A 13,809-nucleotide genomic window follows, 5' to 3' on the forward strand; every position below is an offset into this window, starting at 1 on the left:
ACATGACTCGCAGGGGTATAAATCTCCCTGGCAGTGTGGGACAGAAAGTGTGGAATAAGCCACAACCTGGCATCAAGAGATCGAGAAAGCCTTCTTGACCAAAAGGGAGAATCGTGAAATGAACAAAATAAAGTTTCAGTGACTGAGAGATTTCAAATAGGTCAAGAGATTATCCTGGAGGTTATTCTTTTACACTATATGGATATCCTTTTTAGTTTATGATGTATTGGAGTGGCTAGAAGGAAGTACCTGAAACTGTTGAGCTGTGTTTCAGTAGCCTAGATTCTTGAAGACAATTGTATAAAGATATAACATTTACAACGTGACTGTATGATTGTGAGAACCTTGTGTTTGATTCCCCTTATATCCAGGGTATGGACAGATGAGTAAAAAATATGTATAAAAATAAATAAATAATAGCGGGGACAAAGGGTAAAATAAATTGGGTAGATGGAAACACTAGTGGTCAATGAGAGGGAGGGGTGAAGGGTATGGTATGCATGAGTTTTTTCTTTTTTCTTTTAATTTCTTTTGCTGGAGTGATATAAATGTTCAGAAAATGATCATGGTGATGAATATACAACTATGTGATGATATTGTGAGCCATTGATTGCACACCAAGTATGGAATGTTCATATGTTAAGATTGTTCATGTTTGCATGTTGTTTGGTTTTATCAATAAAAAATTTTTTTAAAAATAAAAAAAAAAGAATTAGAAAGAGACCCAGACCCAGGTTCTAACTGTCTTATTGACTTGTGTGTGCTTTTAAATAAATGTTTACATTCAAAAAAAAGAAAAAAAGAATATTTGTGTTTGTATGTTGTTTTGTCAAAGAAAAAAAGCATTAGGTTAGGAAACCACCAACTTCTTAGGAAAACCAACGGCAACTGGACTGCTTTAAGTTAGAAGAACCACAATGTAAGTAAACTATTCAAAGATTTAAATATGTCTACAGAAAAAGGATCCAACTCTTGTCCAGTAGTCAGAACCCCTAAGCGATCCTATTGTTGGTTTATGTATTTTCATAATGGCTTGGTGCCATGTGTTTTACCTAAAGCCAGTGCCATTTGCTTCTATGATTATCTGTTGAGATTAATTAATGAGCATGTCCCTAGGATTATATAATCCTATATTTGCTTCATACTGTTTCACATGTTGCAGGTTCAAAAATGGACGTTAAGTCTCCACGTCTGGGTGTGTCTTTTATTGTGCTAATAAGGCAGGCAGGGGTCACTTTAAGGACATTTTGGAGGCTTCTGCGCCTGTGCTTGGAACCAGTTGAATCCAGTTTCTCTGCTTGACCAGAAAAGCAGGATGCAGTGAACCGCAAGTGCAAGATGTTGGCTTGAGTATAGGTTCTAAATTTGTATAATTTATGTGCAGCTCATTAGTTTTGAATGTTGGGCTCTTGGTTCCCTTTTCCCATAGTTCTTGCTGGCTACTAACTTGCACATGTAACGGTTTCTTTGTAACCCTAGTAACTCCTGCCATCCTTCACAACCACTCCAACAAAAGTACCGAGTTCCCATATGTACCCCCACCCCCACCCCACAAACACATCTGCATGTGGTTTTCCCTATTATTAACATTTTGCATTAGCGTGGTACATTTGTTACAATTGATGAACTAATATTATTAGAATTATATTATTAGCTAAAAGTAGTTTACATTAGGATTCATTCTTTGAATTGTATGGTTCTATGGTCTTTTAAAAAAAATTTGTATGGTGGTAACATGCATGTAACATAAAATTTCCCATTTTAACTACTTTCAAGTATACAATTCAGTAGAATTGATTACATTCACAATGTTATAATGCCATCACCACCATCCGTTACCAAAATTTTGCCATCACCCTAAACAGAAACTCTGTATTCATTCCCCCCGCACCACTGAAAGTATTCTACTTATTGTCTCTATGAATTTGCATATTCAAGTTATTTCATATAAATGAGATTACACGATATTTGTCCTTTTGTGTCTGGCTTACTTCACTTAACATGATATCTTCAAGATTCATTCATGTTGTAACATGTATCAGAACTTCATTTGAGAAAGTGCTAGCTTTTATTCTGCACGTCCTCTCTTAAGAAAGGAGAAAAAAGTCTCTATCCTGGATTGAAGGCTTTGGCTTCTGGGGAGTTAATGGTTTTGTCACCCTTTGAATAGAAGTAGATAGCTCCAGGGGGAGGGAAGGGTGAGGCAAGTGTCTCCAGGTCTGCCACCCCTAGGATATGAAGAGCAGTTGGCACTGGGGGAGGGGAAAGGAGACATTCCCTATCTTTTTAATATGTTAGTTTCAGTGCTCAGAAGTCCCAGCCTGTCCAGAAACACTGAGAAATTCAGAGATGATTGCCTTATAGCAGCTGGTGGGCAGGTGCTCTTAGGGCAGTAAGAGCCTTGATTCTTTCTCATAGTTCCTGGATTCATGCTCCTGCTTTGTGTCTGGCCCCTGGACACAAAAAGAACTTCCTTGTAGTTTCAGCTGTGGATTCAAAAGGAAGTGTTAAATATTCTACCTATCATCTTTAGATGTTTGCAGTAGGAGTATTTCTTAATGCTCAGCCCATTAATATTGCAAAAATGGAAACCCCCTTCATGTTTTGGGCTGTGATATAATGCAAAAGGTATAAGGCTTGGCAAAGATATAGAGAAATAGGAACCTTGTATGTTGCTTATAGGAATGTAAAATGGTTCATCCACTGTGGAAAGTTTGGCATTTCCTCAGGAAGTTAGATATAGAATTACGATATGACCCTGCTGGAAATATCCAAAAGATTTTAAAGCAGAAACTCAAACACATATTTGTACACCAATGTTCATAGTGCCTGACATTATTCACAATTGCCAAAAGGTGGAAGCAACCCATCATCAGATGAAGGATAAACAAAATGTGGTATATCCATATGATAGAATATTATTTAGCTGTAACAAAACAAGTTCTGATATATGCAACAACATGGATTAACCTTGAAGATACCATATTGAGTGCAATAAGCTAAATACAGAAGGACAAATATTGTATGATCTCGCTGATATGAAATAATTTGAATAAGCAAATTCATAGAGTCAGAAGTTAGAATACAGGTTACCAGGGGCCTGGGTGTAGGTAGGGAATGAAGAGTTAATGCATTGGGAACAGCATTTCTTTTTGGAGTAATGGAAAAGTTTGAGTAAAATGGTGGTGAGGGTAACAGAACATTAGGAATGTAATTAACACTACTGAATTAAAAGTGGGAAAATTGAGAAATTTTATGTTGCATGTATGTTACCAGAATAAAAATTGAGAATAAAACCCAAAGAACTGTACAATACAAAGAGTGAACTCTAATGTAAACAATGGGCTACAGTTAATTATATAATTATAATAACATTGGCTAATCAGTTGTAACAAAGGTACCATGCTGATGCAAAATATTAATAGAGAAAACTCTGTGGGGATGGGGGTGGTGTGGGATGGGTAATGAGAATTTTGTACTTTCTGCTGATTTTTCCATAAACCTATAGTTGCTCTAAAAATTTTTTTTAGAAAAAAGGTGTAGCACTTGGAATCGTGGGACCTGGCCTTAAATCCAGGTTTCTTTCAAGCTATGAAGCCTTAGTCTTTAGCAGCTTATTAATTTTTCCAAGCTCATTTGCTCATCTATAAAAGAGGAGACATAAATGGTACCTGCCCCAGGTCTTGGCATGTAGTAAGTGCTCAATGGATGCACTTAATCTTCAGAATCAGGATTGGTGTTTGCCTGAGAACTGATCATGTCTAGAATTGAATCAAGTGGTTTGTTAGCAGCAAAAATTCCCCAAATCTTCATGACTTCCAGGACCATGTCCTTGCTGATGGGAGAACATTGAGGGTAGAAGGATGAATGTGAGGCCTAAAGATGTTCACTGTAGGATGGAGAAGGGAGAGGGAGAAACCAGTGATGACTCCGGAAGTGACAGGCCCTCAGATAGATGTGGACCAGGGCAGGGCGGTCAACAGAGGATACCTTGTAGAGGAAAGAGCACTTTCTCTGGGCTTCAGTGGTTGCTGAGTAAAAGTCAGAAAGACAAGGAAAAAGGGCACTTTAGGAAAAGAAGACTGACAGAAAAATATGTTGTGACCCCTAATACTCTTTTTTTTTTTTTGGTGGGGGGGCCCAGGGTACTTTTTTTTTTTAAATACCAAAAAACATGTAACAAACACAAACATTCCTATTTTGATCATTCCATTCTACATTTATAAACAGTAATTCACAATGTCATCACATAGTTGTATATTCATCCTCATGATCATTTCTTGGAACATTTGTATCTATTCAGAAAAACAAATAAAACGAAAACAGAAAAAAATTATACATACCATACCCCTTACCCCCTCCCTTTTATGATCACTAGCATTTCAAACTAAATTTATTGTAACATTTGTTCCCCCTATTATTTATTTTTATTCCGTATGTTCTACTCATCTGTTGACAAGGTAGATAAAAGGAGCATCAGACACAGGGTTTTCACAATCACACAGTCACACCGTGAAAGCTGTATCATTATACAATCATCATCAAGAAACATGGCTACTGGAACACAGCTCTACATTTTCAGGCAGTTCCCTCCAGCCTCTCCATTACATCTTGAATAACAAGGTGATATCTACTTAATGTGTAAGAATAACCTCCAGGATAACCTCTTGACACTGTTTGGAATCTCTCAGCCATTGACACTTTGTCTCATTTCACTCTTTCCCCTTTTGGTCGAGAAGGTTTTCTCAATCCCTTGATGCTGAGTTTCAGCTCATTGTAGGATTTCTGTCCCACGTTGCCAGTAAGGGCCACACCCCTGGGAGTCATGTCCCACGTAGACAGGGGGAGGGTGTTGAGTTTGCTTATTGTGTTGGCTGGAGAGAGAGAAGCCACATCTGAGCAACAAAGAGGCTCTTTTGGGGGTGACTCTTAGGCCTAATTTTAAGTAGGCTTGACCTATCCTTTGTGGGGTTAAGTTTCATATGAACAAACCCCAAGACTGGGGGCTCAGCCTATAGCTTTGGTTGTCCACACTGCTTGTGAGAATATCAGGAATTCAACTTGGGGAAGTTGAATTTTCCTCCTTTCTCACCATTCCCTGAAGGGGACTTTGCAAATACTTTTCCACTCAATGATCCAATCACTCTGGGATTCATCAGGGCATCACTCTGGACAGACCAGCAAAATCTCATGTCCTACTCAAGGTTCCATGTACTTATGGTGTTCAATTAAGCTGTCTACATAAATTATATTAGGAAATGCACTAGTCAAAATATAAGTTTTGTACCAAATAAACATTTTTTGCTTTAGTCTCACACATAAGTTGAAATTTTAAAATATTTATTATCATCTATTTTCAGCACCCTGCAGTAATGACATTCCTTTGTTCTTCCTCATGCAAAAACATTTTTAAAATTTGTGCAGTCACTATACACTCTAGGCATTCCTAGATTATACCATCTCAGTCTTTATTGTCTATCTTTCTTTCTGATTTCATTTATGCCCCCAGCCCTCCTCCTCCCTCTATCATTCTTACCCTAATACTCTTGATGAGTATCACTGACTGAATATGTAGGGACAGGTAGATAGTGACAAGCCTAGCGAGGTATCCATGGCAGTCACCCAGGATCAGTCCATAGCCCAGGGCCTCCCCTTCAGACAGGGGCTTCACTTTTCCTGGGGGTCCACTTTTCCTGGGGGTCATGGTATGACTCCTCTAGGGTTTGTTCATAGCATTTCTTGGGGACATTTAAAAAGACATTCTGATACATGTTACAGCCCTCGCAAGGACCCTTTCTCTCAAAGAATAGTCGTTCCCACCATATTCCTTGGTTCCAGGGCCCAACCCTGTAAATTAGAGGCAAGGGCCTGCTGTTCCTTTTAAATATATGAATTACTTATTTTTCCTAATTTTTAAAAGTAATACACATTCACTGTAATATATAAATGAAAGTATAAAACAATATAAAAAAGAAACAATAACCTAAAAATCCTGACCCAGAAATGACCATTACTAACATCTTGGTAGAATTCTGCTTGTTCTTTCTTCTATAAATGCTTTTGCATTTTTTAGATCAGACCATACATGTGATTTTGAATCCTGTATTTGTTGGTTATTAAAAGCTGTTTATCATTAGTACTCTTTCATCAACTCTAACAAATGTGCTACACCAATACTATGGGTTGATAAAAGGGGAGATAAGGGTTATGGGAAGATTTGGGTATACTTTTAAATTTTTATTTATTTTCTGGAGTAATGGAAATATTCTAAAATTGATCATGGGATTGTATGCACAACTATGTGCTGATACTGTGAACCAGTGATTATATACTTCGGATGGTTTGTATGGTGTGTGAATATATCTCAATAAAATGGCATTAAAAAAACTGTTAGTATTTTTCTGGATGCATAATGTTCCATTGTATAGTACATTCCCTAATTGTTGAATGTGTAGTTTGCTTCTGATTATTTGCCATCACAAATGACCCTGCGACAGAATCTCAGTGCAAACCTCTGCCTATACGTCCTGTTAACTCTCTAAGACAGTCCTAGAAATAGAATTGCTGGATCACTGTTTATGACCATTTTTCAAGCTCTTGATTCTTTTGCTCTTCACGAAGTTGTACCAATTTACACATTCTCAGCAGCAGGTGAAAATGCAGGTCCAGATTCCATTTTGTCTGCTTATCTTCTTTCTCATAAAAGAGGTTTGCCTGGAAAAGTCTGGTTGATTGTAGTGATATGGTATCACTTGTGCAGCTGTCAGTATAGATGAAAAATACCCCAAATGCTTTGTTATTTCAAATTTTCAAAATGTTATCTATATTTTCCTTTCTCTTCAGGGAGAAACCAATAAGATTATTGCCTCTCACACTCTGAACAAAAACTCTTCCAGGTCACACTGCATTTTCACCATCTACATGGAGGTAGGTTAAAGCTCTTTGAACAGCCTGGGAGGGGCAGTCAATTCCTGGGTGGTGGCGCCATGGAAGTATGGGGGGGGGGTGCAGCCCAATCAGAAGCTTCCCCTGTGAGGGTCTAACTTCTGGATGATTTGTAGGCCCATTCGCGGACTTTGTCAGATGAAAAGTACATCACTTCTAAAATCAACCTGGTGGATCTAGCAGGCTCAGAGAGGCTGGGGAAATCTGGGGTAAGTGAAGGGAGCAAGCGATGTGCCCTGTGTCCATCCTAGTGCTGTGGAAATATGGGACATGTCTCTCCTGCCATTTGTGAGCACAGTCCTGAGAAAAGCCTGGAGCAGTGGAGTATGTAGGCTTGACCCTGAGAAGCAGAGGGACAAAGTTAGCTATGGAGGGGCAGTTCCTTCCTTAGATCTTATGTAACCATCCAATGAGCTGATGCCGTGTAAATTCTTAGCAAGGTACCTGGCACTCAGAAAGTGCTCAATAAATGCCCTGTACTGGTATTAGCATTATTCTACATATGAGAATAGTATTCAGGTGGGCCACAATGTCTTAGTGGCAGAGTTCTCACCTGCCATGCTGGAGACCCAGGTTTAATTCCCGGTGCCTGCCCATGCCAAGGAAAAAAAAATAGTATGTGAATATTTACATGAGTATTTAATATTTAAGTGAATATTGGTATGAGTTATTTGTACAAATATTCACAAGAGTATTCAGGTAAACATTTGTATGTGCATTCAAATAAGTGTTTCTGTGAATATTCACAGGAACATTTACTAAAATATTTGCACAAGAAGTCTTATAAGAATCTTTGAGTAATGGCATAAATATTCATATAAATATTTGCATTCACATGAATGTTCATATGAATATCCACATGAATATTCCTATTTATATTAGTATTATCGAGATTAGCCCAAGATGGGATGCAATCCCATGGTATTGAGAGTAGACCTTTATTCTGGAAAGGAGGCTCTGGCCTGGCCACAGACCTACAGTGTTACCCTGAACCAGGAGGGAAGCCTCTCCACCCTGTCGAAGTGGAACTGACTTTTGCTTTGTAGTCTGAGGGCCGAGTCCTGAAGGAAGCCACCTATATCAACAAATCGCTGTCATTCCTGGAGCAAGCCATCATTGCCCTTGGGGACCAGAAGAGGGATCACATCCCCTTCAGGCAGTGCAAGCTCACCCATGCCCTGAAGGACTCTTTAGGTGAGGGTGTGGCTGGTGCCCAGGGAGGAGGGAACTGCACTCTAGGGGAGGGACAGTCCTGCCACATGTGCTGCTGGTGGTAATGGAATTGCCCCTCTGTGGCACAGACTGGCCTGCAAGTCTTTCACAGTAACCTCAGACGTGTGACTAGACAGGTGCCCAAAACATGGCATGCTGTTCATTCCTCACGACCTTTGCCTAAGCTTTTACCTTTACCATGAATACCTTGTCCCCAAACCATCTGGGGCCTTGAAGACCCAGGTGGAGGTCTTCTCCCATGATATCCTCCCTTCCCCTGCAGCCTCTATGACAGGCGCAGAAACTGTGTCTTGTCATCCCCTTGTCTCCAGCCCTTCAGTGAAGACATAGCCATTGGTGTCTCATTGTTCATTGAGTGCCATCACGGACAAAGTTCTGGCTCACACCCCTCTCCTACCACCTTGGCACTCCTTACCCCTTACTGTCTCTCCTCTGCTGTCCTCCCCTAACTCTCTTTGAGGTAAATGTGACTTTCTCTCTCCCTTCACTCTCTCTTCCCCTTGCAACCCAGTCTCCTGCATGCTTGGCTGTGTCCCTTCTGACTGTGCCGGCCTTAAGGGGTCTCTTGGTAGGAAACCCACATGGTTCATAGCCTTTCTGTGTCCTGCTTTTTGCAGGGGGAAACTGCAACATGGTCCTGGTGACAAATGTCTATGGAGAAGCTGCCCAGTTAGAAGAGACGGTATGTGAAAGACAGCCAGTGCAATCAGATTGGAATCTTTTCAGGTGTCAGGGCTGGGGAAGGCTGGCTCTAGGCTGGCTAACCTGGCACACAAGCGATAGACATTGTTGAGAACAGAGCGATCTGGGGGGTGAGTCTGAGCCAGAAGTGCTCAGGGAAGCCCAGAGCCCCAGGATCCAAACACTAAACACTAAGGGATGAAAGCTGTTTGAAGAAGAGGGCAAGGCAGGAGGCAGGCTCAGTATGGACACTAGCTGAGAACCAGATTTGGGGGCTAAAGGCCATGTTTCCAGAGGTGCTTCTCCTGAGTGTAGGGATCAAGCAGGAGTACTGGTTCATTGTTCTTTATAATCACATATACTTACAAACTTTGAAAACACACCACAGCATTGCAGGCTGTTTGTAAGTCTGGTATGAGCAGACAGGTATTAAGCACCTGCCATGTGTGAGGTGCTGATAGAGGAGCAGCGCAGTAGAGATGAGACATACATGGCCTTGGGCCTCAGAGTTCCCAACCCAGGAAGGAAGATACTCCATGTTCCTAAGTTATGTGAGAGGCACAGATGAAGGATGCACTTCAGAAGAGCGTGGAAATTTGGGGTAAGGTGGGTAATGAGCTGGGGTTAAAGGATTGGTGACAGGGTTGAGTGGAGATGTTCCTGCGGAGAAGATGGTGGGACTGAAAACATGGCCCATGCCAGGAACATCCTGGCCACCTGCAGTGGAAGGAGAAGAAAAGAGGAACTGTAGGGGCTGGATGGGGCTGAAGTCTTGGCTGTTCTGCAGGTGACTGAAACTGTCCTGAAAGTTGAGTAGGGGAGGGCTGTGGCCAGAGTTGTGACTCAGATTGACTAACCCAGTGGCAGGACACAGGGTGGCCCAGGGAGGGGGACAGCTGATGAAAGTCCGAAACCATAATAAGTACCCAAAACAGGGCTGAGGTAGTGGTGCAGATGAGTCCGAGTACCTCCAGGCCAGGGCTCTCCCCACAACCTTCCTTGGAAGTGCTGCACATCATAAATAATACAAATCTGGAAAACTGTCCTTAAAAATTTTACTTTTCAAGTGTGGATGTTTAGGGCAAGTTTCAGACACCTAAAGAATCCATTTATGTGAAATGAGTCATTTCCAGGAATACTGTAGGGCAGGACACTCCTGGAGGGCCTCCCACTGCACATGTTAGGGACCATCCCAACTTTCAGCAGGAGTTCTCCCAACACACATCTAGCACCCTGGGGTTTGGATGGCTGGAAGGAAAGGCCCAGCTGACATGCAGGCAGCATCCCCAGAGGAAGCATTTGGTTAACCTCCTCTCATAACAAAACATGGTTAAACCCCAAGAGGGGCCCTAAGAAACTTGGGCCTCCTGGCTGCCTTCCTAGGAAGAAAGATGGCCTCTTTCTCCTCTTATTCCCACCCTCCTGAGATGGTCTCAACATGGGAAGCAAAGTACCTGTTGTCCTTAGGGACTTGTGCTCACACCGCTTGGTTCTTGGATACCTAGAATTGAGCCCACAGAGCCCAAAGGAGCTGCTGCAGGAGTCTCACGAGTTTGGAATAATGAGATAAAAGCAGATTGGAAGTGTGTAAGCTAATGAGTCTTTTCTCCAAATATTTTAAAACTTTAAAAATGTTCTTATGTGTCTGCCCATGCAAAAAAAAAAAAAAAGTTTTGTTACAGCTTGTGTTGCTTTGTGCAATAACAGCGCATGTGTGTGCACGAGTAACTGCAGCATCAGAGGCGTGGCCATACTTGCTGCTGGGCTTGGTACAGGAGAGTCTGATCTGGCCCCTCACAGAAACGACACCAACTCTAATGACCTCTTTCCGAGGGCTCGCTGTGAGCCCAAGCACATTATATAATTCATCACTAAGTTTCCCAGTGACCCTGTGAGGCAGGTGTTCCCCAATGTACAGAGAAGTTGTGAGAACTGTCCAACGTTACTTGTGTGGCCTAGTGACAAGAGCTCTTACCCACCAGACCAGACTGCCCAAGCAAGAGCCCTTTCAGTCCTTCCTCTGGGCCACTTCCGGGTGACATATCCCCATTCCAAGCCTGCTTCCCCATTTCTGGGCCCTTTCTCTGAGTGAGCCCAGTATGGTAAGAGGCTGGGATCTCAAGGCCTGCTTCCTGCCACCACTGGCTGCTCCTGAGTGCTGACGAGGAGCCCTCCACCCCTCCCCAAACATAGAGGCAGGGGGTCACAGCAATGAGGCTGCTTCCCAAGGGTCTGCTCACATGGCCCGCCTCATGGGCCTCCAGCCATAACTACCCTGGGCTAGCTGCCCCTCTCCAGAGACTTGGGCAGAAACACACACACACCCTCCATGCAGACGTCACTCTATGGGCTCACGGGTCCCTGCAGTCTCTTTGGAGCATGCTTTCTCTTGAGTGTTTCTTTCCCAGTGGATTCTTTTACCTGTTTTGCAAATATCTCTGCTCACAAGTAATTGGCCAGAGATCCAGAGGCCAACTGGCACACACTCCCCTCACACAGCTATACATACCTATACACACACACGCAAACACACACACCCTTTTGGACTCTGCTGGGCTAAATTTTGGGCTTTGTCACTGGGTAACAAAGGTTAATAAGGCCATTCCTATTCCCCCCACTATTGAGGTTCAACGTTTGCCACACACCTAAGACTTGCTGGTCCTATAGGGAAAACCGTGATTCCTCACACACTCAAAAGTTTTTTATTATTATTATTCAACATAACAACATACAAACACAAAGAGTCTCACCATATGATCACTCCATTCTTGATATACAATCAACAACTCATAATATTATCACATAGCTGCACATCCATCATCATGATCATTTCCCAGAACATCCACATCAATTCAGAAAAAGAAAATCAAAAAAAATTCATACATGGAGTCTGGTTTTATCACCCCAGAATGAACCTACCCTAGACCCCTGCTGGCCCTCTAAATTTGGAGAACCATTCATTCCTACACAGACTACTGAATCCACTCCATGGTGGGCCTGGGCACATGCATTCCTGGGACGTGGCCTAGGGGAGTCTAGGCAGAGTAAAGTTGGAGCAGATCTACTCTGTCCATAATAACAGCCACTGGCTAGGTGCAGCTACTGAGTACTTGAAATGTGAGTTGAAATCAAGATGTGTTATATGTGTAATATACAAACAAGATTTCAAAGACTTCATAAGAAAAAAAAGAATGTAAACTATCTCAATAATAGTTTTTTTTATATTGATTGCATGTTGACCTGCTGATATTTTGAATATACTGTTTAAACTTAAATAAAATATATTAAAATTAATTTTACCTGCTTCTTTTTGCCTTTTTTAATATGTTGCTAGAAATTTTAAAATTATATATGTGGTTTGTTTCGATTGGACAGTGCTGATCTAGACTCTGAAAAGGGTATGAAATAGGATTCAGGGGCCACCCTTCTGAAGGGGGTGACCTGTTTTTTGTGGGAGGGGCAGAGGCCTTTCATCTGGAAAAGATCCAGGAGGGCTTCAGGGAGGAAGACCCTTTGAGCTGGGTCTTGGAGAAAGAGTAAAACTTTAGAAAGCAGAGAGGGTATGAAAGGACACTCTGGGCAAAGTGGGAGTTGCTTGAGGAAAGCTTAAAGGTAGAAGCTGTTCAGATTTGCATGAAGAAATAGACCAGTATACTTCCTCATAATTTACAGGATGAGGCCTGGGCTATAGACTGTCTCCTCTGTCCACTTCCAGCTGGGGGATCTTGCTGCTGAGGGCCCTTTTGTCAACTGTCCCCTTGGGGAAATGGGTCAACTCATATTAGCAAGGCCTTCTGAAGGGTCCGAGGAGGACAGGCCAGGTCTCTGAGAAGGCTGGTCCCTTGAGATCAGGCTTCAATAGGGAGCCAGCTGACATGTGTCTGATCTGTTTTTCAGCTCTCTTCACTGCGATTTGCCAGCAGAATGAAGCTGGTCACTACTGAGCCTGCTATCAATGAAAAGTATGACGCTGAGGTACTAAGGGGACTGTGGGCAGGCGCCCATTGTGGGGAGGTGTGTGTGTGTGAAGCACTTGAGATAACTTAGTGTACAAACAGAAACACAAATCTCTGCTCTCAAGAAGCTTATGTTCTGCTCAGGGTGGAAAAGATAGTTAATAATAAACATAACAAATAGGTGAGTTCTGCTCACATGTGGCTATTTAATTAAAAATTTGCTTCCTCAGTTACACTAGCCACATTTTAGGTACTCACTAGTTGCATGGAGCTAGTTTAGTGGCACTGACATTGAACAGTTCTATCACTGCAGACAGTTGTATGAGATAGCATTGGTCTGGAGTGTGTTAGAAGGTGATACTCACTATGAAAAAAAACAAAGCAGGCTAAAAATTAGGCAAGGGTGGGGAGGGGGTTGCACATGGGGGGTTTGGGGTGAACCTGATTAAGCAGATAGCTTTTGAACAAAGACATGAAGAAGTGAGGGAATGAGCCATGGAAATACCTAGAAGGACATCCCAGGCTGGAGGGTAGGATGCAGAGGCTGGAGTGTGTCAGGCATGTTTGAGGAAGAACAGCATGCTAATTTGACTGGCATGGAGTGGAGTAGAGTGAGGCTGGCAGGGCAGTAGGAAAGAGGCAATGGCGGCAGTTCACATAAAGGTGTATTCCGATATTCTGAATATTCTGAATATTCAGATATCTATGAATTATCCCACCAAAATCTCTAAGAACACAAAGATATATACAAAGACATTCTTGCAGCATTTTTATAGCAGCAAAAAATTAGACATACCTGGTTGTCAGTGGGAAATTGAAAGGTATATGTTGATGATATGGTTGGGAAGGATGAGGGTATATCCTGGAAAAGACTGTCCACATGTAGAAAGTGTCCTGGGAGACAGTGAGCTGCGCTGAGAGGGCCATTATTCTGGTAGGTAGAAACAGTCTGAGCCCTTGGGAGCACCTGTATTCACTCTGGTTCTGTCTTCCC

At 42.2% G+C, this 13,809-nt stretch overlaps 1 protein-coding gene across 9 annotated transcripts in view; it reads left to right on the forward strand.

Annotated features, from left to right (window-relative positions):
• KIF9 (kinesin family member 9) overlaps nucleotides 1-13,809 on the forward strand; it is an 82,302-nt gene that overhangs the window by 34,086 nt on the left and 34,407 nt on the right. For all 9 annotated transcript variants that reach the window (XM_077129489.1, XM_077129490.1, XM_077129496.1 and 6 more), the window contains 5 exons: nucleotides 6,844-6,927; nucleotides 7,062-7,154; nucleotides 7,992-8,139; nucleotides 8,796-8,860; nucleotides 12,757-12,834. In XM_077129489.1, the coding sequence (XP_076985604.1) occupies nucleotides 6,844-6,927; nucleotides 7,062-7,154; nucleotides 7,992-8,139; nucleotides 8,796-8,860; nucleotides 12,757-12,834 (468 nt within the window). The remainder of the gene's footprint in view (nucleotides 1-6,843; nucleotides 6,928-7,061; nucleotides 7,155-7,991; nucleotides 8,140-8,795; nucleotides 8,861-12,756; nucleotides 12,835-13,809) is intronic.

This window comes from Tamandua tetradactyla, chromosome 15 (genome assembly GCF_023851605.1).
Source record: "Tamandua tetradactyla isolate mTamTet1 chromosome 15, mTamTet1.pri, whole genome shotgun sequence".
NCBI classification, from domain to species: domain Eukaryota; kingdom Metazoa; phylum Chordata; class Mammalia; order Pilosa; family Myrmecophagidae; genus Tamandua; species Tamandua tetradactyla.